Source organism: Numida meleagris, chromosome 5 (assembly GCF_002078875.1).
Source record: "Numida meleagris isolate 19003 breed g44 Domestic line chromosome 5, NumMel1.0, whole genome shotgun sequence".
Lineage (NCBI taxonomy): Eukaryota > Metazoa > Chordata > Aves > Galliformes > Numididae > Numida > Numida meleagris.
This window is the reverse complement of record NC_034413.1, coordinates 12,446,373-12,472,223: the sequence shown is the minus strand read 5'-3', so window position 1 is coordinate 12,472,223 and position 25,851 is coordinate 12,446,373. Positions and strand designations below refer to the sequence as shown.

At 46.9% G+C, this 25,851-nt stretch overlaps 1 protein-coding gene across 2 annotated transcripts in view; it reads left to right on the top strand.

The window, feature by feature from the left end:
* SUFU (SUFU negative regulator of hedgehog signaling) overlaps positions 1-25,617 on the top strand; it is an 82,670-nt gene extending 57,053 nt beyond the window's left edge. For both annotated transcript variants that reach the window (XM_021398101.1, XM_021398100.1), the window contains exons 9-12: positions 7,440-7,574; positions 9,044-9,182; positions 21,601-21,669; positions 25,124-25,617. In XM_021398101.1, coding sequence (XP_021253776.1) covers positions 7,440-7,574; positions 9,044-9,182; positions 21,601-21,669; positions 25,124-25,213 — 433 coding nt within the window. In that variant the 3' untranslated portion in view covers positions 25,214-25,617. The remainder of the gene's footprint in view (positions 1-7,439; positions 7,575-9,043; positions 9,183-21,600; positions 21,670-25,123) is intronic.

Genomic DNA, 25,851 nt, shown 5'->3' with positions numbered 1-25,851 from the left:
CACATTGTTTGGTTGCAGATAGGGCTCACTTCAGTGTTCTGGCTCCAGCAAAGCACATACTTACATGGTAAGCATGCATATTACCAGTTGTTCACTGTCCCAGAGTCCTAAGAAAAGTTCCTTTGAGAAAAAAAGCTGGTTTCTGTCAAGACCCTATTGGGCAGCTGTAGTACTTTGATTCATTAGTGTTATTACTGTAGACTGTGTAGCCATTTTTCTGCTATGGATATGAATAAAGGCACTCTTAATGCTTAAAACTGCATCAAACATCTGTTTCTCAAAATGACTGTTAGCTCGGTTCATAAGCAGCCATTAAATCAGTTTGTATGCATTTAAGGAAAAAAAAAAAAACCAAAACCTAAATTAATCTTTGGAAACATGTCTAATCATTTTGACCGTAGGTAACATAATACTCTTGATTACACCTTGGAAAAATGAGGCGTGTATGAATACAAATGTACCCTACAGTAGAACGTAATTTATTTCTTAGGACCCATTGGCTTGGTAGGTGCTGTTCAGGGAGACAGAAAGGCGAGGCTCCCCGTCTCCTTAACTGCAAATTCACTGTGCTTGGATGCTGAGCTGTTCCGTTCAGATGTCAGACTAAACACTGCTGCTGCTAAGGCCTCCGTGGGCTGGAGGCTCCAGATGTCAAAGATCAGTGACACTTGTTGAGTCTCGCTTATTTTGCTGTTTAATTTCTTGATGTTGTAAATTCTGGAGCTGCCTTTAATTGTTTGTGCTGTCCTGTGAGGTGGGTGAGTAGTAGCCCCACTTCACAGATGAGGACAGAGGAGTTAATTTGCCACAGTTGCAGTGAGAGCCAGGGTGAGGATGGGGAAGTTCTTGACCTTTTCCACCCCTCACGGGTCCCCTTGATCACGCAGCACTGCTGAAAGTGATGTTTTTCTGCCCCTTGGCTGACTCAGTCATACTGCTCCTGTCAGCTGAGGCTGGAATAGAAACCCAGAGCTAGTGAGCTGCGTTACTGCATGAGCTGAGGCTAAAATTATCAGTAATTGCTACACTTCACTGTTCTAGGTTTCAAGTAATGCCCACGCACATCCCCAGTGTCTCAAGGTGAGGTTTGAGTAGCAGAAAAAGGTCTCTAGGGCTGTGTTACTTGGACAAAACGCAAGGCTGATCCAAAATCTGTCTGCTGTTTATCACCTTCCCTCTCCTCAAGAAGGATAAAGCAGCATGGTTCAACTTGTGCATGGTTCCCGTATTTCTGTCTGGGATTTATTTCCCAGGGAGCAGCATGCTGGTTCCCCAGCCACTCACGCACAGTGGTCATTTGTCCAGGAGCCCACAACAGATGCCCCAAAGACCTCAAATCCCATCTGCGTTCGATTTTCAGGCAGAAAAACAGGCAGAGTCTAGGGATCCCTGAACATATGGTAGCTCTGTGCCCATGTGCTAATTCCATCCAGCCCTGAACTATTTCCAGCTGTGTAGGGAAATGAAGGCAGGCTCCTGGCAAATGGAGCAGGGAACAAGCCTCTGGCAGGTGGGGCTGGCAGGGCTGTCCTGGCTGTGACCTTCTGGTCTGGGGCACCCCAGGCATCCCAGGTTGTTGCCCTTCCCTTGTGGGAAGTTGTGTCACTCCAGATATCCTCCTGAAATCACTTCTGGTGATTTCAGTTACCTGCCGTGATGTAGGGTCGGGTTTGGGGCATGTGAATGAGAGTGCAAGCACTTGCAGGACTGGAGTCCTCTCTCTGTGTAGTCCCTTTGACTGGTAAATAGGGCACGCTGATTGCTGCTTTCGGTAAGTGCTGTGCGTAGCATTGGGTTAATGCAAATCAACAAGCTCCATTTGAGTAGCATTTCTGAAGAAGTTCTTAGGGTGGTATCAAGATGTAGGATTTGCTTTGAGGCGAGTGTGCACTTTGCTTCTCCCAGCTGCACCAGGTTTTGCTTGCTGCTTTCCTTGGGCGGAGGGGAGCTGTTGTCTGTATAGCTGGTTTCCTGTCTTCAGTTCTTGGAGGCAAAGTTTTACATAAAGGAGAGCATTTCAGCATTCTCTGAAAATGTCTCGTTTTGGCTAGACTTTCTGATTCTGCAACCACTAAGCAGTAAGTTTCCAACCCAGGCCTGCTTATTTAGGCATGCTCCCTCATCGAGACACATTCAGTGGTGTCTTGCTTGAGTAAGGAATGCTGAATGGGGGGAGGCAGTGTGCTTTAGGGAGTGTCTCTCGGCATGAGCCTGAGTGCTGGGTGACAAGGCTGCGAACTAGAAAAGCAAATGTCTGGAAAACCAGTGTCAGTAGAAGTGCAGAGTGGTCACCATGCTAATAATTCGCACTTCTGCATAGTTTTCCTCAGCTGAGAATCAAAAAGTGCTCTGCAAACATTGACTTAATCCTTGCAACACTCCTATGTGGAAAAACGTCCCAGTTTTACAGACAGGGAACCTGCTGCATAAAAGGATGGTTTGAGTCTTCAGAGTGCCAGTGGCGCAGCCTAAATCTCTCAGTCCTAGTTCAGCTGTAGGTCTGGAACGGTCTGGCCCCTGCAAGCACCAACAGTAATAACTATGCAGCTTTCCAAAGGGGCAAGAAGATTGTTGCTGCTGGCATTGTCCTTGGAGCCTTTCTGCACCAGGAAACACACACAGAACCTCTTTACCATCTGGTTGAACCAGGATGATGAGCCTCCAGGTTGGAACACTTGAGCGAGCCTCGTCTCAGCATGACCACAGCAGGATCTATGCAGCAGCCTCCTCGCTGGTTCTGCATTTGCCTCTGTGCCTCTATGACGTGTCCCGTAACACCATGTGCCAAGATGCTCTGGGCTCTTTCCCACAACTGCTGGTTTGTCCTTTGGGGGAAGCTGTGGGAAAGACACTGGAAGACTGCCGGCACTTAAGTGATCTTTGACCATATCTTCATTAGAGAGTGAGGAATTTTGAAATAGCCCCAGTTGGGAAGAAAAAAGGGAAAAGAAAAAGTGGGGCAGCCTTTCTCTCCCAGCTGCGTAAGCCTGCTCAATTGGCTGCATTTGCTAAGTCATGGCGCTGATGCTTGTACCAGGAGGCAGATCAGTGATGTAAGTCAGGTTAGCGATGTGGTGGGCACCCACCCTCACAGAGGCACTGCCTTGGGCAGTTTCCATGAGTCTGTCCTTCATGATGTCAGTACCTGGATAGTGGCTTGGAAACGCAGAGAAATTGTGTTCCACATTGGTGATGGAGCTTGGAAGGGAATTGTGACCTCCTTCAGCGTCAGATCTGTGAGATCAGACACCCCGATTATAAAGCAGGATGCGAACGCAAGAATAAATAAACCTTTCTTAATCCAATCAACCTGGTTATTCTGGAATCCCATAAAATAACTGCCATTGGGATTGCTTGAGAAGAGGTTGCCATAAACATGACTTACAAGGAGGGGACATCCAAACTTTGCGCAACCTGGTGATTGCATTGGCGGTTTTCCAGGATCCCCCAAGGGCTGCTGCTAATTGGCATAAAATTAAGCAGATTGCAGCTACTCTCATCTTTAATACAAAGAGAGGGCCCCCGGGAGGCTACAGGTTGCAGCGTGTGGCTGCTTCCATCATGGGGCACAGCGCGTGGGGATGTGTAGGCTCCTCGGGCTCTTTCTCCCTGTTGAGGGAAGTCTGGGGAGGCTGCAGTCCACAGCAGAGCCCTTTGCAACAGCTTGACCACTCCTCTTTCAAAAACAGTGCTTTAAAAGTCAAATATGTCTTTGATTAAACTCATGGGCTGTTAATTAGCATTCACAAGATTAAAAATAATAATAATAATAATTTCCTCCTTCTCTCCTCCGCCCAGAAGCAGACTACTGGTAGAAACTGAAGCTGGAAAAAAATAGTTGAAAGTCAGCTAAAGTCACCTTGGTAACTGCAGCAATACACTTGCCCAGAATAGGAGACATCAAACCCAACTACAAACAGCTTTAAAGAAACAAAAAGAATGTAATCATCTAAAGAATTAATCTGACAACTGCCCACATTTACACCTCCCACAAGCTCCCAATCAGAGGGAAATGCGCTTTAATCTCCTCCAGCTCCCCTCCAGTTTCACAAAACACTAGATGCACAGCCCTTAAACTGGGACATTTCCGGCGTGCTGCTTCCATTTAAATCTACTGCCTTTCCAAATGCAGCAGCCCTAGCTGTTGCAGACTTGTTTTTTCTGGACACTGAGAAACATGAATTTTTTGTGTGGGTTGGATGAAGTATTAAATCTGGAATAGACAAAGTTTGCAGCGTTTTACGTGATAGTCAGCTAGAGCTTAGTCATAACAAATAAAACTCCGCCGGTTTCTGCTGCTGGTTTATTTGGTGATGGGGTGGAGGAAGCGAGGGCTTATGGGTAACTGACAGTCGTAAAACCAGAGATGTTAGTGTTAGAAAGCAAACTTTTTCTAAATTTTCTGCTACGGCTGAAAAGTACAAGCTGTGGATGGCAGTGTGTGTTACGATGTGAACTTCTCATTGACAATACCCTAGAAGTCCTGGTGACCCTCCATCTGGGCTGTCACTCTTTGGAAGAGTAAGTACAAGGATTTCTGTTCCCAGTGGGAGAATATTAATGGGTCTTTAAGAGTCGCTGCATGTGTTCCAGAGTATGAAAGTCACGTCCACTTTGTGGCTTTCCTCAAGCACCTTTCACTTGGACATCTCCAAGCATTTTACAAAGCTGTAGGATGCAGTGTGTCCTCTTGATGTTCTTAGTCCGCAACACGTCCAGAAGTGCCCTCCTCACAAAGCTCTTATTTAGAAACATACAGCTTAGATAGAAGGTGGCAGGGTTCTGCTATTGTAGTTTCACCCTCAACTTGAAATAACTGAAATTGTGTGAGCCCCACTAAGGTGAAACAAGAAACGCTGAAACCGTGACTATCTTGGAAAAGTTTCATGGAAAGGATTAATTATTTCATGTCATTCAAAGTATTAACTACCATTTTGCTTCACTCCTTCACCTTTTTGACAGAAGGGCTGGTTACTTATTAATGTGAAGTCATAATTATTGACAGCCTTAAAGTCATGACAGTTCCGTTTGATAGTTATACATTAGTCAACATCTTCTCTTGAGTGTATAATGACAAACAGCATTTGCTGTTTCTAATAAGATTTAGAAAGCTTCGCCCCTTTTCTCCAGAATTGTCGTCATTGCTATTATTGCATTAACAACCGGAGGCTGTTTCCCCTCAGGACTGCAGCCCCATTGTGCTAGCAGCTGTACTGGCTCATGTGGTGGAAACTGAAAAACCCACCTTCAGTTCAGGGGGTTTGGAGCCTGAGGTTGCTGGGATCTGTCCTCTGGCAGTCTGTCCTTCTGAAACATGGACCTACAGCACCGGCTGTAGGACGCTGGGGTGGGAGACGTGCCTGGCACACTTGGGCGATCCAGGTGAGAAGGGGACAGTCTCCTGTCTGCAGCAATAACATTGCTGTGTAACTCCTGATCTGCTCCAGGGTGCATAAACTCTGCAGCTGCATTTAACGAGTGCAAGCTTATGGCCTGCTTGAAAACCATGCGTTGCTAATGGCTGACCCTTTTGGTAGGGATTGATAAATGAATGATTGGAAGCGGTAGACCACAGGCTGACTTTCCCACAGCTCACTGTGTATATAAGATCTGATAAGGAAGTTCAGGCAAAGCTTAGCTTAAGGTCAACTGATCATTAATCAACTATGCACTTCTCAGGTAATCAGCCTGCAAAATGCTGGCCCACTCCGCTCTTTGAAGACCCCACCTACAAAGAGCTGTAAAATGTTTGCCCAAGTAGATTAAACACAGCTTTAAGTGCCACCTATAGACTACAAAGCATGTTGTGTCTTTGCTTCAGGGTTAACCCACCCGACTGACACTTGGCTGACTGACAGACTGTCAGCCCACCCCATGCATAAACTGTATCCTGACCTACTGTGTCCTTGCTGCGTCCATTACTCTTTGTGTGTGGCTAAGGCACAACGTGAGACACTTTTCATAGCTTATCTTGCAGGGAGATGAGATGGGCTAATCTGGTTTGTTTTCTCTGCATGTTTCTGCCCTGGGCATGCAGGGTATTTGCAGGAAGGCCTACTGAGATTGAGGCTGAGCTTGTACCTTTGTATTGGAGTGAGCAGCTCAGCAGTCCAAGTGCAGAGCTCTCCTAGGCTTGGGTGACGGGGCAGAGGCAATAGACTGAGCTGCTTTGGGAGCTATTCTGAACTGTATTTCTATGTGTGTGGTTGATGAAAGTAATTTTGGGACAACACCCAAATGTAAACTCAAGTAGAGGTATGATCTATGTCATCTTGTGAGGGTCAAGCTGTTTCTTTACAGTTTTTTCCAGATGTACATTAAAGATGGCTCAGCTTGGGTAGAGGAAGGATCTGAGCATGTTTTAACAGTGTTCCCAAATGCAAACTCAGTCTGGTAGCGCTTTTTGGTTTTTAATCTGGCAAAACAGAACCACATTACAATATGGCATCTTTCTCTCAACTCCCTGCTTTCCCTGTCCTCCTCTTCTGGTGATTCTGCAGTATAGAAATGATCTAAACTTAATATAAATCTTAATTCTATTAATTTCACCAAGTCACAAAAATATAAATCATGTGTCAGACACATCACATCAATTCATGGCATCCTCAAAAACTGTAAACTCCATGTCCTTCCTTCTTTGTTCTGGACTATCACATAACTGCTCTTTGAACATATAAAGTGTTTATGGTCAAGTATTTTGAGATACACCTGCTTGATTATCTGGAGGATTCTGTCTGGCAAAGTTCCTAATCATGTAACAACATAACCTTTAGTCATAGCTTCACAACATGCTGGCCTTGCAGAAATGAAAAAAATAGGAAAGCAAAGCTGCATTGCCTTAAAGTTGCCCCATTTCAAAGAGAAGGCAATCTGTGTGTGTTGTGCTCGTTACATGCAGAATCCATCTTTGGCTGCTGCACTTGATGCCGGTGAAAACAGAGTTCTCAAAACCTTTCAATTGAGCTGTGGAAAAAAAGTGATTTGGATGTAATTGTAGGGATGCATCAGGCCTGAAAGATATTCCAGCGAGGGCACAAGAGGCTGGACAACACTTTCCTGCAGGCCACTGCCTAAAATATCCTGAAGATACAGCAAAAGTGGGGGGAAGACATACCTGCTAATGCTTCTAAGCTATTTGGTAGTGGTTTGGGCATTGGAGAGTGTAGTTTTTCTCTAGTTCTTCCCAGAAAATCTGTTTCTTGTATGCTGGGGAGGAATGCAGCGTGTGTCTTCACCAATTCAGATCCTAGGTCATCAAACAAAGGCAGCAGCATGCTGGGACTGGTAGTCTGTGGGAGGCTGCGTCTCTGAAGGGGTACGGAGAACTCAGATGTGTCTTCGTAGCAGTTTGGTGTTCCTCAGTATTGACACAATCTGAATCACAGCAGAAGCAGCACACAGCTCTAGGATCCTAAGTGTGTGTGTTTTGTCTCTCTTAGAAGCCGGAAGGACAGTTTAGAAAGCGAGAGCTCAGCAGCTATCATTCCTCATGAGCTAATCCGCACGAGACAGCTGGAAAGCGTACACCTGAAGTTTAACCAGGAGTCTGGAGCGCTGATTCCCCTCTGTCTAAGGTGAGTGGGGCCATCCTTCCTCCTCCTCAGCTTCTGCAGCTTTTGCCTTGTGGCATTGTTTCACAATACAGACATGCATGCAATGGTTCTTTAAAGGCCAGAGCTGAGATAATTTTGCCAAAACACGTTGGAAGCAGATGATTCTTTGCATGTGTGTTCATCGTGGTAAGACTGTTTCTCATTGTTTTTTTCTGTCCTCCAGTGTATTTTAGTGTGCTGAAACAGGACAGGATTAGTATGCCTTTATTATTAATAGTCTAATGCTGGCGACTCTGATAAAGAAGGGATGTCTTATCATGTTCTGTCAAAGAAATCCCTTGAGTTGTTAACTATGGCTTATGGACTCAGACACAAATATTTGTGCAAAGCCTGTTTGCCGTCAATTCATGCATACTAGTGTGTTTTCTAGTCAAATTCTGTCACTTACATGAGTGAAGGAAGAGAACATTGTGTATGTACTCTGTGCATTATCTTTTGAAGGCTAGGCTATGCATACCACTGTATGTGACTTTTGTAGATACTCATACTTTCAGTCAGCACTATTTTTAAAAATACATATGGCAAATGTGGTCGTTAGCATAAGACAAATGATTGCAGGCGATTGAGTTACTTTGGCTTAATGAGTTACCTGCTTGTGGTATCAGAGTTATCAGCAGCAGGTGCACACTCGCCTGTGCCTGTTGAGAAACCAATGGGATAGTTGACATGAACATATTTTATTTTACATTATAAATGTGTGAACACTCTGTCCTGATCAGTTAACACAGCTCAACTGACCAGCAGTAACTCATCAATCAGCTGTGACCCTGTTGTTAGGTGCCATATATCTTCCCTTAAGTTTTCCCAGCTGCATATTGGAAGCCATGCTTGCATGCAGAGGCACTCAGCCTAAGTACCACAGGCATGACTTTCCCTGTGGAAAGCACTGAATGAAAAAAAGGGGATTGGTACTATAAATGGTCATGCACATGTGTCTTCTAGGCATTTTATTGAAATGCTTAAGTAGCGCAGGTTACATTTGTCAAGCACCGGGGCATTGAATTACTTGGCTTAGTCACTGTAGGTAAGTTTGATCCCACTGGTGATCCTGCTTAGAAAAGCGTCATCACACTGCCACATGATACAGAGTCTGGATTCTCTCCTGCAGTTTTCTTCTTGCTGAAAGACTGGCAGTCCCCTGTCTATACATGCATCAGGGCTTCATCATGGGAACAGGCATACAATGGGATCCAGTTAGGCTATTCTAGTTCTGAAACAAAGCCCTGCATTATATAGGGGAGGTAAGAGAGAACTTGCCTCAAAAGGAGACTTGTGACAGGCTAATCAGTCATATGTTCCTAAAAACTTTGTTGTTGCTACCTTCAGATGGCTTCACATGCTGATGGCAGAAGCTATGCTGATACGTCTTCATCGATCTGTTGAACGCTGCTCACAGCCTTTCAGTTCACACACATGTGTTTTATTCCCAGGGGAAGGCTCTTACATGGACGGCACTTTACATATAAAAGTATTACAGGGGACACAGCAATCACGTTTGTATCAACGGGAGTAGAAGGAGCATTTGCTACAGAGGAGCACCCCTATGCAGCACATGGACCTTGGTTACAAGTGAGAGAGCCTTCTTCCTTTTTCCTTCCCCCTTTACAGTGTCCTAAATATGATCCTATACTAAGGGCTTAAAAGTGTAACAAACCTGTTCAGCATCTCTTACAGCTCATGCAGAATGTTTACAGTGATTATGAACTCAAAAAATAATGGTAGACTGTGACTATTTATGTTAATTGAGCTCAAATTGATGAATGGTGGCTGGAAAGTTCTAAAATTATCTGTGAATACAGTAGTATCCATTTCCTGGAGTCAGCAAACACTTTCAAGACTGTATTTGCTCTTGATTTCTTCCAGAAAGGAATTTGGGGAGGCAGAGTGGAATGACCTAAACAAGAGTGGAGCCAGGACAGAGGAGCTAGCAAGCTGATCTCTAGAGAAAGCTGTGGGACTTCAATCCTTCAGAGCCAGGATCTCACTTTTACATCATCCCTTACAGGAGGTCGATACAGAGGGTGCAGTCTCTCAGTTTTAACTCTTTCTTAATGATTCTTTGACAAAAGTCTGTGGTTGCTTGAAGCACCCACACATTTTCTGCACCAGATTGTTTCTGTATCACACATTTCCCTTGGAAACTTCCCATCTGCTTGGTGTTGAGGGTCAGCCCTATAGAGCCAGGGATGCACAAATTATATGGTGGCATAGCACTATTCTAACCTTGAATTTCTTCATGATTATAAACACATTGCAAACACAAAAAAAGCTTTGGGGAATGTGTACAGAAAAACACATCTCTGAGAGGCTATATACATGCAGTACATCTCTGCCTTCACTGTTGCTGTGGCATTCCTGCCTCCCCTTCTGTTTTTAAGGCAGAGATTTGTTTTAGCATTGTAGTGTTGTAGTTAACCTTCCAGTGACTTTTTTCCAAGGCATTCCAGTGTGTGTTCATATGTCTGGAGGACATCATACCTTGAAATCTGTAGAACTTGTAAAGGAGCTGATCTTGGCTAGAATCATCTCATGTAGGGATTTCAAAGAACTTGCATGCTTTGATTGTACTGACTGGAAAGTGCAACACTCCTGTAATGATTAACAGCAAACGGTCAGGCTTAAGGGTGGGTCATTTGCTGTTGGTTCCTGTGCTTGCCAACACATGATACACGGGATCTTGTGACTGTGTTAACTCCAAACATGAGAGTGTTTATCTGCATTTACATCACATCTTGAAATGTATTAATGTGTGGAGTAGTCAGGTACCCTCTAAGAGTGAGGAATGGCAGTAGTTAGGTCACCATTCAGGCAAGTAACCAATATTAACCCTTATGAACCTGGTTGCTTCTGTGCCTATTACTGGGGCGCTGAAAATTAAGGCAATTTTTGGGAGTATGTGGGAAGGAAAGGTGAAGAGGCTCCTGAGGGACTGGGAGAAGCAAGTTCCCTTGCTTGTCTCCTGCACCCGATCAATGTATTGGATCTTCTTTTCTGACATGACTGACTTTGTGCTGGTTCCTGCCCCATCCCATGATAGGAATGGGGGAGGACAGCCCGACTGGGAGGGGAAAGGAGGCTAGAAGCAGCCTGGGACAAGAGGAGGAGGACCTGGGTGTGTGAGATAGATGTGGGAGTGTCTGAGGCTCTTGGCTTAATATGTAATGCGAGGCTTCCTCTGTGCTCAGCAGTCCCTTGTGGTGTTGGGAGCGGAGGAGGAAGGTTCATGTGGCTTTGCTTCAGAAGTAAAAGACATTGTGGTGCTCAGAATTTCCGAGGAGGCGAGTCATGTTGGTTTAGACCCTTGCAGGCTGAGCAGGCAGAGTTGGCAGCCCTGCAGAGCTTTCACAGTGAGGCCCAGGGGCCTTTCCTCCTCCTTTGCCTGGGACCCCAGGCACTGCAATGCAGAGGCTTGTTGCAAAGGCATGCAAACGGAGGGATTGCGGAGAGGAAGCAAGATGGCAGGCCTCTTCTCCTGCAGGCTTTTCTCCTGTCTTAGGAAATGGAGCCTAAAAAATCGAGGCCTCCGCTCTGCGCAGCAGCCAGGGACTGACTCCTTTTGGGTCTGAGTGCTGGTGCAGTGAAAGCCCAAACCTGCAGACTAAACACAGCACCTCCTGTTTACATCTCGTGGGCTGGAGTGGAGCATGTCCAAGGTGGGTCAGGCCGGGCTGAGCAATGAGCTGAGAGCTGCTGGCTGCGGTGGGCGGTTAGCGGGTGACAGGAGTTTGGCAGGTCCCAGCACCGTTCCTAGCAGACAGGTGTCCATATTGCTGCCACAGCTGGGGCTAGGCAGGAGCCCTTTTAGCAGTCTCAGCAGAAAAGGCAAGGAGTCATTAGACTACGACGATTGTATGCCCCATTTCTGTCAGCAGTCTTTCCAGGTCACATTTGAGGTATGTTACTGGGGGAGGCCTGTCCTGCTGCTGCCCATGCTCAGGGGATGATTAGATTATTTCGTTCTCCAGAGCTGTCAAATTGGCACCTTTCCCAAGTATATGGATTTTTTTTTTCATTTAAGTAACATTTAATTAGTTCTAAGAAGCTAAATTCTATTAAAGGTCTAAGCATGTCAGGCTGGTTTATTTCTGAACTTCTTCCACTGTGTCATGTATTGTTGAATAGGGAAATTGCTTTGACTCAGAAACGTACAAACATATTCAAGAAGTCCTCCTTGTTAACACTAGACTCCTGTTTATATGCTAGTTACCGTGGCAAAGTCTCTGATGTGTAACACTTGCATTAACATTACACATGATCAAAGGCTTCCGTCCTTCTTTCTTCCGTTCCCCCTTCCCCCAGCGCCGTGACAGCAGTATCCCCATGCCTCCTAAGCACCCCTCATCTCCTCTCCTCTCCTCTCCTTCCCGAAGGGCAGATGTTCCAGATGCACAGAGAAAGGCTGGGCAGGAGCTGTCTGGCCCGGTGTCAGGGAGTTAAGGATGCTGATCATGTAAACAGACTCTGACATTAACTGCCCCACAGAGACATTCATATTCGTGGTGGAGTGCCCAGGCTTCGCGGACTGAGCATGCCAAGCATGCAATTCATCACAGATCAACCTTGTTTGTCTGTAAGCCTACCCAAAGCAAGGTGAGGTTGTGCGTGTGTTCTCCTTCCCTCCCTTACTTATGTTCAGGCAGATGATAGAGACGCTCTGTTGAAATGTCTTACTGATCAAACCCGACCCAATAAAGTTGCCTGAGCCTTTAATACATATTAATATTATCCTGGGGTAGTTTGTGTCAAAGCCTGTCAGCATGCATCATCCTTTGGGAATTACCATCATTAAGTCTTCGGTGATGGGAGTCAGGACATGCTTCTGCAAAGCTCCTCTGCTTTTATGTGGAGCTCTGTGCCCGACTAGCACAAAGCAGACTGTTCTCCCCTCCTACCTTGCTCACCTGGACTGCTTACTCTCCCCAGAGGGGAGAAGGAGGTTTGTTTAACACTACCTTCAGTAATTTCTGCTCCTGCTGCTTTAGGCAGTCATTGTTCTAGGGAAAAAGATGACATTCAAGTCTTTGATCATGTGCAACGTACATGTTACGCATCAGATATTGCTGCAAACTCTGACATACGAGCCCATACAGTGCAGTAAAAACAAACTTATAGTTAAAGAGTCCTCGTTAACTGCAAAATCAAGCATACAGAATTTAAGAACTATCTGAACAACAGTCTCTGTGGCTTAGCCTTGCCCTTGTTATGTATGTGTATTTCAATATCATATCTAATTGAATGTTCAGATATATTTTTTACAAAGTACACCGCCTCATTCAGTACACAAGGATGCAACGTGTTTTGGGGATTAATCAGGCATGGAGTAAGGTAGTCTCTAGACTATAGAACTTCCACTTTGTCAAAATTAGAGCATGTGTAGTGAATGAGGCAAGTAATTGCAGAAAAATCACAATAGTCCCATGGTGAAGCCTGTTAAGTGTTACCCTGGAGAACTAGATCCTGTCCCTACCTCTAGTATTCTGTTCTTTCTCAATATTAATTCCAGATTCTCAAGCAAAAATATTCACAGGTGGCAGCTGAGTTTGTGTTCCCCATTTTCTGGATGGCCAGCTTGAGAGCTGAGGTCTGATCCATGTTCCCAGCAGCAGCAGAGGCCAGGAGGAATTCTGTTGCAGATCCCCTGTGCCACGCAGTGCAGAGTGGGCTGGAAAAGAGGGACCTGTGAGTCTTGGGGCAGGCACCTGCAAGAAGTAGCCATTCAGACTCAATTTCCTCTTCACTTGTTTTCCTCTGTCTGGTAAGGAAAACCTTCTTCCAGTCATCCTGTGAAGATTAATTCAGTGCTTGTGAAGCATTCCAGCACCACAGATGAACACTAGAAGCAATTTCAGGAAGATATTAAAATTCATTCTTACAAGTCAGGAGAGAGAAAAGAACTCTGTGGGGTAGGGGGCCAGCCTGAGAGTCAAGACTCACATTGAACTCCCTGCTCTTTCAGGTTTTCTCTGAGATTTTGTCACTTCTCAGCTTCTTTGGCTCCCACCCCCATCTGCTGCATGGAGAGGAGCGCTCCCTGCCTTGCAGAAATGTGGGGCTGAGCACGTCAGAGGCTGTGAAGGCTGTAGGGACAGTAAGATGAGGTACTTCCAATGTAATCCATGCTGGCAGTAGTTGGATGGAGCGTACTAAATAAAGGGGAAGAGAGTAGGAGGAAACGGGCAAACAACTTGAATGATAATGAAAAGAAATGATGACTAATGCTGCATTCAGTGAGCAGAACCATCCTGAGGACCAAGCAGGGCAGAGGTCTTGTGGGAGAAAAACTGCAGGCGATCTTGTGATTACAGATTTGTTTTGTGATGCAGACATTCACTGGGGCTGAATTAGCATTGCGCAGGCAATCTCTATTCCCATTTCCAAAGTTTCACATGCCCAGTATTGCTGGTCTCTGTAGAGGGTTTTTTTTTCCAGGTAATGTACTCCGTTTCAAAGCAAGTGCTGTTAGGCTGATGGAGGCTATGGATCATTTGCAGTTGGCACCCTCTGATCCTCAGCACAAGGTCTGTGTCTCCACGTGAGCTCTGCTCACCTCCGGTGCCAGCAGGTTTGCAGTGTCCAGCAGACATTGTGTGGATGCTGAGGCTGTGGAAAAGGGGCTCCCCTCCTATCTCAGTACCCTTTGTGTCGCCTCTGGTCTGCCCTCCATCCTGTTTTTCTGTGTCTTTGTCTTCCCCTCGTCCTGGCCCGTCTCTGCTTTTCTCTCCTCCCCTTCATTCAAGCTGGCAAATTCCTTCACCTCCTCCTCCACATCGCCTGACTTCCAGCAGAAATGCTGAGAGCACTGGAGAGTTTCCCTGCTTTGCGTCCCAATGTGCCTGGTGCCATAGCAATCCCTCGTCACTCACAGGAATGATCAAAGGGGAAAGTCCTACTTAGCAGCCTCTGCCCTGTGTCTGGTGGTGAGCTGCCTTGGGCTGGGGCATGTTCAGTGAATAAGGGACCTTCAGTGGATTTTTCTACCCTTCTCTGAAAGGCTGTGGGTAAACGATCACTTTCAGAGGCTTCTGGCTTGGCAAAGCATTCTCTTGATAGGGAGAAAGACTTTCCCTTGACCTCCAGAGCTCCTCCTGAGGGCTAGTTCCAGTGCTCTGCAACAAAATGATTATCCACATTTATTAGCACTGTCAGAAACTACTTTTTCCAAAATACCTCTCTGAGATAACTTGATTCCTTTTCCCCTAAAAACCCTTAAAAACCAAAAACAAGACATCCAGCATGGAAAAATAAGTAGAGGCTTAGGACAGCAAGGTCAAACTTCTGGTAGAAAACATTAGACAAGCGTGTCTGTAGGCAGGATAGGTACATGGAGCCCGTGGGAAGCATCCAGCTTTCAGGAGCTATCAACATGCACTATCTACGTTGGCAATTGCAGGGTGGGGGGAGATTACTGTGAGCAGGGTCATAGGGGACAATCCATTCTTTTGGTTTGGCAACCTAAGTGAAAAATCTGGGAAAGAAGATCAGACCGAGCTCAATCTTTAAATATTCTCAGTTTTTCTAGCTGAAACAAAAGCATTAAAGAAACCAAAAGCAGAAGAAAATCCTTTTGTGTTGAATGAAACCAGAAATAGAAGGTTTTCTTCAATAAAAACAGACCAAAAAAAAAAGAAAAAAAAAAAAAGAGCAAGTTTTGCAGACTGGAGCTGGAGTTGTTAGAAGTTTTGCCTTCTCTAATCAACATTTGAAGGATAAAGCACTCACCCAGGATATGAAAAACTCATGTTTTATTCCTTTGCTTTTATTTCAACCACTATTTCTACTTCTTAGCTTTATGGCCACCACAGCTATAGGGTATTTTGGTTGTTCCTCAGCTCATCCAATTGGAGTTGTTCCACATCATATAAAACACTGAATTAGTCACAGAGACAGAGAGCACAAGAGAATGACTCTGTTCCGGTAGAGTTAGGACATTCCCCTGGAAATTAGCACATCTGGTTCTTCTCTCTGCTATACCACATGTTAAATCAGTTATGCACATTGGCATAATGGCAGCAGCAGAGGTTCAAAGCGACCTTTGTAACAGCTACTCTGGTGCTTAAGTTGCTTGCCCATTAAGTGGCAGCTATGGGTTGAATCCAAGGGACTGGTTTTTGGTCTCGTCAGACTCAAGTAGATGTGCCATGCCTAGCCTGGTGAATTTAAGGACAATGTCCACAAACTGGCTGAAATCATATACAACTACAGCCTACTCTTCCCCAGATGCATCTGCCCCAAGACAAACATTTTCTAAATCTTTTAGGTGGCTTCCCCAAATTCTTGGTCAGGGCTAGGGCAATCAAAACCATCACTTTCCAGTAAGTTTATCACCTTCCCACAACACTCCCCCAAATCTTACAGCATTATCCCTTTCTGTTCTTTTTTTCCACAGCCTCAGTTCATGAGACACCAGGAGAAACTTAACATTAAAAGTTAAAGCATCCCACTAGGTCATCACGATCCACTCTTCTACAGCATGTTCTCTAGTCCTTACTCCAGGCTAGTTTTGGACAAGTCAAGTTCTTCCATCGTTCAGCCAACTGACTGTCCCGTGGCCTAATGCCCCTCCCTTGCTACTCAAACTACATTTTGGCTACTCGGTGTAGCTTTCCTCTCACACACTTGGAGCATTTGCTGAAATGCCTGTTCTCCCTTAGCATTTTCACTCTGAAAGAATTGGTATTGCTTGTTGTCTTGGCTCCCTTGCCGGCTCTCTCCAGCTCAGCCAAAGTTTGTGTTTTCTGGAAGCAGCCCTGTCTACAAGATGGATCTCGTCAGGCTGGATGTGGGACGAGTCTTGTAGCTGGGAACGTCATAGGAGATCCCACAAGGTCAAAATCTTTAGGCGTCATCATATACTTCCACTTCTGGGATTGTAACATCACAGTGTGAAGCAATAGGGTCCCTCAGGCATCTGCGACTGTATGTTTTTCCTGTACAAGGAGAGTTATGAATCTCCTGGAAGAGCAACAATGGAATTTCCCATCAAAGGTGTTTGTCGCAATCCTGGTACCTTGGAGGCTGTACTGAGATGGTATGGGCCTCTTCAGGCAGTGTCAGGGCTGGGGATGACGTAGAAAGACTTAATGACAAGGCCGGAACCATCAAAGCAAGGCAATGTGAAGAAGGCCAAGCCAAGGGAAAAGCCAAGAGAGGGGCTGGGAGTGCTTGCGGCACAAAGCACAAGTCAGGGGATGTACTGGTAATGTCTAATTTCAGTGGGAAATGCTGGCACACCTTAGCTACATTTTCGCTGTGCTGTCAACAGGAATTAATCTGAAACATTTTTAGGGCAAAAAACTCCTAAATGCTGCTGGGTATTTGCAGAAGTAACAGATGACATGCAGCTTAGGGTACAGCTGCTCCACCCAGCCCAGGCACAGCACCTGTATGGATGAGCAGTGTCTGAGGAGTGCTGTTGTGATTTACGTAGGGGTTTATTGCAATGCATCCCCACCTTCTCTGCCTGAGCTGTACAAGCCAGATCTGTACTAAGTCCAGATCTAATAAAACCTTTATTTTCTTTGACAAACCTTTTAGAAAAGCAAATGGCAATGTTTAATGCAAACAAAGCACTAGGACATAGTGTGGGATCATTTGGTTTTGTTTCTAGGTAGGCAAGAAACTGGGTATTATCAGTAAAAGCATCCATGCTGAGTTGTCCCTGGGCCAGTCGCTTGTATTTTGCCCTGAACAACGCACATTCCCCGAAGCTGGACAAAACTGCAGCTCAATTCCTAGCTCAGCTTCTGGGGGTCTTCCAAATCAAAGGTGTGCCAGCTGTCCTAGGCTGTCAGCATCAGCATGAACTGTGGTCCCTAGCAACCTCTCCTGTGCTGAGAATTTCAAGTCTTCCTGGTAGGGTTGAACCCTAATGTGCGAGAGAGATGGGGTGTTAGGCGTGGAATGGTACCTATAAGCTGACTGTAAAGTCTTTAATGTTTTACCAAGCACAAGTTGCTTTCAAAGTCAGCCGAACTAGTCTTGAGCCCCATGACCTTGTGAACGTCTTTAGATCTCACCTGTTTTCCTGCATTTGCAGCTGCGTACCTGTAATGAGTCACAATACAGGTTTCTCAACTGTCTGCGGGTATGGAGGCTTCGACACAAGCTCCTTCACTTGACCTGTAGCTAAATCCTGTAGGTAAGAAGTAGGTTTCAGACCAGCTCAGGTGGGATTTACCACGAGAGGGAGACATCATGCTCACGGCATTCCCTGAACACATCCACCTGAGTGGGGCTGCCTAGCACAAGGTTTTGTAATGTGTTAGCACATGCAGCTATCAGTGAGGCAGAGAGAACCTCAAATGCAGACCTTAGTTTTTGCAGTAGGTACCTCTGATAGAGAACAGATACTTCTCTTTTGGGTAGTCACCGTCTTCCAAGCATCTGCGGCATTACTGACATTCACAGAGCACATGGGAAATGAAGAGTGAATCTGCTAGCAACGGAATGGCATCTGTCTGGGCCTCTCTGGGTCAGGTCACAGAGATCCGAGTGCAAGCAGAACTGTATAGCACCAAAGGGAACGTCCCAGATAGCCGCAGCTGCTTGGCGAGGCCGTTCCCTGTACATACTGCAAACAGCCATGACAAAGGCTGAGCTACACCCTGCAACCAGCTTCAGCAGGCCAGGAAGGCGGGAATGTTTGCACAGAGCTGTGAAAACACAGAGCTGTGAGCAGCCGGCCGCTATGGCTCCAGAAGAGCTCCGTCGCCTCCTCAGCACTGCCCAGGAGATGTCATGGGAGGAAAGGCTGACTCTGTGTTTTGGATGGCTTCGTTTGTCCTCCAGATTGCGAAGACTCTTCCCCTAGCTGCAGCTCTGTTTTCGTTGGGGGAGTGAAAAAGCTGCTTCATCATTATGATCTCTGTGCAGTGTCCTGTTGATAAGATCAGCTAACAGCATCGAAGGAAAACTCTAGATTCAGGCCTGAAATATAAAGTGAACAGGGCCTATTTGTTTAATTTGAGCTTCTAAGGTTTAAATCCCAAAGGAAATTAAATTAGGTGCCTAGAGCAATGGCAGTCTGTCATGTTTATTTGCTGGGAATGTCACCTTTAATATCATGCACATATAACGTGTGTGTGTGTTAATGTAATGGGGTATCATACTGTGCAGGAGCAGGCATGCTACAAGAGCTGGAAATGTGAAATACTGTGAGTGAGGGAAGCTGAGATGGGATCAGATTTATTCTCATCCTTCTCCATAGGAGCAAAGAGTCACCAGCATGAAGCTGTTTTGCCGATTGCAGGTGTGGATGTCGGCCTGATCTATGAGCAGACCTTAATGCTCTTGGGTCATTTAAATTGGGCTACTTCTAAGAGGAGAAGTCTTGTCTGGATGCAAATCCAGGACCGCTGTGCTTCTTGCTTCAAAGTCCTGTTAGCAGCTGGTGAGCTGGGAACCTGTGCCTTCTGCATCCGCAAGAGAGTTCAGGAGTGCTGCAGGTTCCCTGGGCTGAGGGATCAGCTCGCTTACCCGTTTGGTTGTACCCATGCTTTAGAGATTCCTTTCTACTCCAGGAAGGAGGACAGGTTTCCCCAGCTACTTGGGGTAGGAGGCTTTGGGGTGGTTTGTTTCTGACTCAGGCTGCTGCAGGTTGCTGAGGATGGGCTGTGTGTCACACACTGTGAATGTCACTGCAGCACTTTGTCACTGCAGCCAGAGACGCTTGCCCTCCACCAAAGTTAACTATCTATGCAGGGTTTGCAGAACAGCACTGCAATCTTTTCTCAGCCTGCTCCAAAGCACAGGCTGCCGTCACTTCTGTCTCACAACCATGGTCCGTGAGACAGCTGAGCTGTAGACTGCTGTCCCACTCCGCCTGTCAGACCCTTCAGGGAGCCAGTTCAGCTCACTAAATCAGTGGAAATTGTTTGGTTGTTGTTTTTTTTTCAGCTGGATTAACAAAATCCACTGAGAGGGTGATGGTGAGCTGCAGATGGGCTTGGCTCAGGGGATCACACCCCACACTGGTGCTTGTCGCAGTGCTCCACGTAGGCTTGTCTCCATGCTGCAAGTCTGTGGCTTAGCCAAGACTTGACTGGTCCCCCCCTTTGCTCCCTCACCCCTGCTCACCCTGCCCTGTTTTGCAGCAGCAGAAGAGCAGCTGGCTGCCTCCACACGTGGTTCCCATTTCTTCCCTGCCTCTGGCACCTTGGGAGTGCCCAGGGGTCTTCCTGCTGCGCTTCTCTTCTAGTCCCCCTGCCAAAGCTGTGACTCCTCATTCCTGCTCTCTCACCCATCCCAACCTCTGGCATTTTTGCTCATCCGTGGAGGGCTGAATATTCATTTCCTCTTTGCCTGATTGCTGTGAATACCAATTCCTCCTCCTTTTTCCGGCTGCTCTGTACATTTTGATGTCTGCCAAATTGTTTTCATTCCCTCGACCCATTGCAGGCTGCACCTCCGCGGAAACTGATCTGCTCCGCTCAGAGCCCCAGCTCCCCACCCAGCTATTCCTCCTGGGCTGAGCGATCAGGTTGCCCTTCTGCCTCTGACATGGACAGCCAGCTTCCTCGTTCTGTGAGCAGCCAACAAACGAGTGTCTCCAGTTCAACAGGCAGGATAGTTACAGCCTCCTGCAAGGAGACTGCAGCAGTTTGCAGTGGCACTGCGTGTTTCAGTGCAATGTTTCTCAGCTTGCCAGTCTGCAGATTGGTGCCAGGTTGCAGAGTCCTGCCCAAAACAGCAAGCTCCTGGCTGCTAGCTTTAGCAGGGTTTTTTCCAGGCTCAAGGTATGATCAGAGAGGCCTGATGGAGCTGCCTGCATCCATGCTGAGCAGCTCAGTCATAAACCCTGGCCTGAAGCCTGCTGCAGGTTGGAGCTAAGTGAGGAGTGAAATGTAGTGGAGAGTGGAGGCTGCAGTTCCCTCATCCCCCAGGAAATCAGTGTACAGTGGTGGCAAGGCAGCAGGGATGAACGGAAGAGAAATTCAAACATGTCATAGCTCTTGAATCTGGATTTGGTGTTTTCAGATAAATTCTCTTACCAACCAAAGGAAGAAAGGGAGACTAGAGTACTCCCTTTGTTCTAGCCAACAGCCCTGCTGGTATTACCAAAACAGAGGCCAGAGCCTTCAGCCAAGTAGCCCATGTTGTCCAGGCAATCATGCACTCCCTGCTCCCATTCCTGGCACCAAGGAGCTGGAGGTGGCTTGCTGCAGGGCCGTGGGACATCCAGGCTGCCCCTCTTACAGCCCAGGGTAGGAGGAGACAGGGTAAGGAAGGGATCTGGGTATGATGGCTTCTTCAGGGACGGAGAGCAGTGCCAGAGACAGAGGAAAGGGTGGAATGAAGGTAGGAAAGGAGGTGCAGTGGGGAAGAAGCAAACCTGTAGGTTCAAATGGGAATAACATGCTGGGTACTGCCACAACCTGACTCCCACTCGAATGCACTTGCGCTGCATGGGGATGTTGTCCCCATCCCATACCTCATTTCCACTCCCATTCCGAACCTGCTGGCTGCTGGGGACTCCAGCCTTCGTGTCTGCTGTGGAAAGAGGCAGAACGTGTCTCCTTTTGGCTATCATGTGCCTTCCTAAAGACGGTGCTCGTTTTTCTCCCCGTGAATCCCTGGGGCTTGCTCCCCATTGTCCTCAGCTTTGCGTGACTTGTGGTCTTCATGAAGCTTCACTTTGAGAAATCAGATGAAAGCAGCTCTCTCTCCCACTGCCTCTTCAGCATTTGTTCTCTTGACCCCTTTTCCTTCTTCCCTACTCTGTCTGTCTAAAGCCAGGCCTCTAATTTTAGACTTAGGAAGATAATTGAGGGTCAAAAAAGATTGCCATATAATTTTAACATTTTTGCAGTGGTTGAGGCGGGATGTAAAGTTAGGAGCTCCTTGCCCTGAAACCGTTGTGTTGCAGGAATGAAGAACATGAGGAAGGAGCAAGCTGGTACAGTTTGCTCAGTGGAGAAGTTGTTCTGTTGCTCGGCAATTAGCTAAATCTAGGAGTTTGAAGGCATAAACTGCTGTATTTCCTTTGCAGATCCTATTGACCGAAGAGTTCGTAGAGAGAATGCTGGAAGATTTAGAAGATCTGAACTCTCCAGAGGAAGTAAGGCTGCGTCGTTCCTGCATCCCCAGTGTATGCCCCAGAGAGCCTCACAGTCTGGAGGCTTTGTGAGACCTTTGCATCTTCTGTGGGATAGGGCACTGAGAGAAGGGATTGCAAGAAATGCAGGACAGTGTTGGGTGTGAAGGGAGATGCTACACATCCTCTCCCCCAGGGTTCCCCGCTCACTGGCTGAGCACCCTGACCCAAAGCAGTGCAGCCCCTGGGCCAGGTGTCAGGGTTTGCCTCCGTGCTGTGGGTAACATCCTCAATAGCTCACCTCCTCCCCAACTTCCAGAGCAGCTGAACGTAGTGGCAGCACATTTACTACTGAACGATGTGTCCTTGGGGGCCTCCTTTTTCAGTTTGGGAACATTTTCGTGTCTGCTCTTGGCCCTCACCTGCTACCCCTGCGAGTCAGTGCACAGTGTGCAAAAGACCATCCCTAGCCTGAAAGCGTTACAGCAGCGGCTGAAGGAGCTTTATAAAGCTTTGCTGTGTGGTGCTAAACTTCCCCTTGCCATGTGATCACTTCCCGGGGAACATTTAACACCCTGTCTCCCATGCATGCCATATAAATATTCTGACTGACTTCAAAGAGCGGTGGCAGAAATGACATGTAATATTTTTAATCCCATTTTTTACAGCTCCCTGCAGACTCTAAAGAAACTTTCCTTGGCTTGTCGAGCAGCCCTCCCATCCCTCACCCCGCTCCCCTCCCCCCAGGAAAATCTCAGGGCTCTAATTGTTTAATCCAGAGTTGATTTAATGCCAGGGCGTTCTTCGCTGTGAGAGTGAGGGGAGCACACTGCTGGCTGTGCGGGGACTTTCAGGCCAGCTTTTATCCAGTTAAACCTAATCCAAAGCTCATTTTGGCCGGTGACATGGAAGCCCAGGAGCGCTTGGTCGGAAGGCCCTTTAGTAGGGCTTTGGATCGCTCGCATTCCTCTGTGCCTTGCGGCGAGGTAAAGGCAGTGGGCATAGCAGCTTCTGGCACAGCAGCCGGCCTCTGAGTTACTGTGACTTTGCTAAATTAAAAAGTGAAAAGCAAACAAATGCAAAGGATGACTTCTCCGAGAGGATTGCTTTGGAACCACTCCTGTTTATGAAAAGGAAAATACTTGAGATGAAATGTGATCTTTCAGCATTCAGATCCCTCCAAGGATTTGTACGTTGCAGGATCCCAGTTTGGGCCAATTTAACGCATTCCTCACAGCCCTTGCTGGTGGCTGATGATATTCATGCAATTGAATGAAGCTCTGTCAGCTTTGCAAGGAGAGTCTTTCCTTTGCTACATAACGAGGCTCCCATGTTAAGTGAAATATCTTTATCTGAGTATCTTTAGCATGCTTTGTACATACTCTTGACCTTGAACTCAGAAGGATCCCCTGGGCTGTGTGGGACCACTGGATTACATGGTGCAAGCTATGCACAGGGACTGAGTTAAAGAAAAAAAACCAAAACAATCCTAAGTGGAACTTGGACTGTTTATGTTTACTAGAGGAGGAAAAAGGAAAAGTTCTTGGGAGCCATTACCTGAACAATCCTTCTGCCTTGCCCTCAGATCACGAGTCAGGCCCAGAACCGCCAGCCTGGCACATTAAGGTCAGTGGGCCCCAACTGCAAGTTACCCTTGTACACCAGCTGTGCATGGAGCAAGGTCAGGAGCAAATTCATAGCCCACTGCAGCCGTCCTTGCTGTGGAGCAGATGGCTGCAGGGGAACTTCTCTAACAGGAACCTACCAATGAGCAGGCATTAATGTCCTTCAGAATGGGGCTCTTAGGGGAAGAAAGACAATTCACTGGATAAAGATGGATGATTGCAGGTCGTTTGTCCCTTGCACAAGCTCTCTATGTACATAGTAGCCCCTGTGTAGCTTCCAGCACTGCTTGGCCTTGCTGTGGCAGTTCTGAAACAGCTGCCTTCAGGTCCTGTGACCTCAGGTGGGTTGGGATCCTGGTGAGATTCCTCCCTGGGGAGGCTGTAGAGGCATCAAGGATGATCACTGTGCTATGTTGAGTGCAGCAGAGATTTAAAAACAAAATCCTCCTGCAAACTGGTTTCCAGAGGTGTCCCCCTTGCATTCTGGACCCTCAGAATGGGCAGTGGGATTGCTTGAAATGCTGGTCCAGAAGTGGCTGTCATGCAGCCATGGCTGGGACAGCTCTGTAGCCTAAGAGAGCCTCAGACAGAGGTGGCGTATATCCTGCTGCCATTTTGCTACGTACAGGTTTGAAGCCTTTACTAGTGCTGCATCTAGGATGTCTGCATTTTTTTTGACTTCTTGCACTCTCAGACGTGGCTTAGGCAGCTCAGCAGTTAGAGCAAAATTCTAGTGATGCAGAGGAGAGCTCTTCTTGCTCCAGGATTGCACCTGTCAACCCACAGATGCCCCACAAGCTTCCCCTGCTAAGCGGCACGTCTTTCAGTGCCTGCCCTTTGCACAGGAGGGCGATGGGAGGGCCTGGTCCACGTTAACCCTTGCATGGTTGTCAGTGCCTGGAAACAGCCAGTATTGTTCCACTCTGTGATGGTTCAGTGCCACTCTGAACCCTCCTGCACTTTCTGTGTGAATGCATGGGCCCTGGAGAAATGTGGTTCTGATGGGAACTCCTTGGACTTCTGTCCCTAAGCAGTCATGTTTGGGATCAGAGATGTTCGGGTGCCTTCCCAGCCTCAGACAGGGTGTCCTACAGCAGCGTTAGGACAAGCGGGACAGGAGACTTGCAGTGTTTGGGAAACATCCGCCAGAAACACTGATGTGTAAACCAGGCTGGAGTAACAGTCTCCATTCCCTGTGCTTCAATCAATGTTTGCAAAACAGCCCAGGCAGCTGAGTGCCTGTGCGAATATGAGGCATTGTGCGGGTGCTGTGCAAAGCTTTTGTGCAGGGGGTCAGGCTGGAGCAGAATTGCTGCTCAGGCATGCTGACCTCCCAGCCAGGGCTCCCTCCCATGGATGGCCATTTACAAACCCTCTCAGTTCTGCCCTCAGCAGAGCTTGCGTGCACCCCACCCTGCACGGGCAGGGCTTCGTGAGTTGCCAGAATGCTCCCTCTGAAGCAAACTGGGGGCTCTGGAGAGGAGGTGGAGGGAAAGGGACATAGTCAAGTGGAAGGGGAGAAAAAATGCACTCGTGCTGTGAATTTTCATTGAGACTGGGGAGGGGAGACGGTGATGGGAGCAGAAACCCTCCAGAATCCATCTGATGAAATAAACAATGCTTGGGCTGAAATCTCATAACTTTACTTTGGCAGCTGAGGCACAGGCCACATTATCTAATGTCCACTGCTGTCCAAAACATACTGATGGGGAAATGTTTTCGTAGTGGGCTCTTGTTTTAAGTAATAATAATAACACAGGGCCGCCTGCCTTTGTACCGATTTTAGTTTTTTTTTTTTCAGTGGATTAGATTGCAGTGATATACATTAACTGGTTCTCTGTATTGTCTTACAGTTTAAACTTCCAAAGGAGTACAGCTGGCCTGAAAAGAAACTGAAAGTCTCCATCTTGCCAGATGCTGTGTTCGACAACCCGCTGCATTAGAGCCGAATTACACCCTTCTAACAACTGGGAGAGCCAAGTTACTGTCCATTACCCAGTGACTCACAGGATAATTAATGCAGTAAAAACTCTGCCTGCAAATAGAAGAGTTTGCTGCACAACCACTGCAAACAGAAGAGGAGCAACTCAGCACCAGCCCAGATCGAACTGAGCCCTTTCCTTTATCCTTCCCAAGGCTGAGCTCTCTGGGAACAGCCTGCGTATGTGTGAGTGCGAGTGAGAAATATTTAACTATGAAAATTAGTAGTAAGAATCCTTTCTCTCTCCTAGCTACAGAACTTCCCTTTGCCTTAGCCCAGGGTGTAGGCGCTCTGCACGCCTGTATTTACACATGCATTCTGCCAGGTGCAAGCCTATAATCCATGGATTAAATGTTCTTTACGTGACTCTGGAGTCCTTTTGTTAGCCAAACTTTTACTGACTGCAGAACTGTTCTTCCATGTGCTATTTTTTTTCTCTTTTCAGAAACAGAATGGTATTTCCCCTGTTTAAAGGAGGCCAAAAGCTCACATGCTTGAAGCTGAACAGATTTAAAGATGAACTTTCTAGTTCAGTCAAGAAAAACAAACCCAGATACTCCCTGCCCTCAAATTAGGCATGTTTTAAGTGTTGGTCTTGGT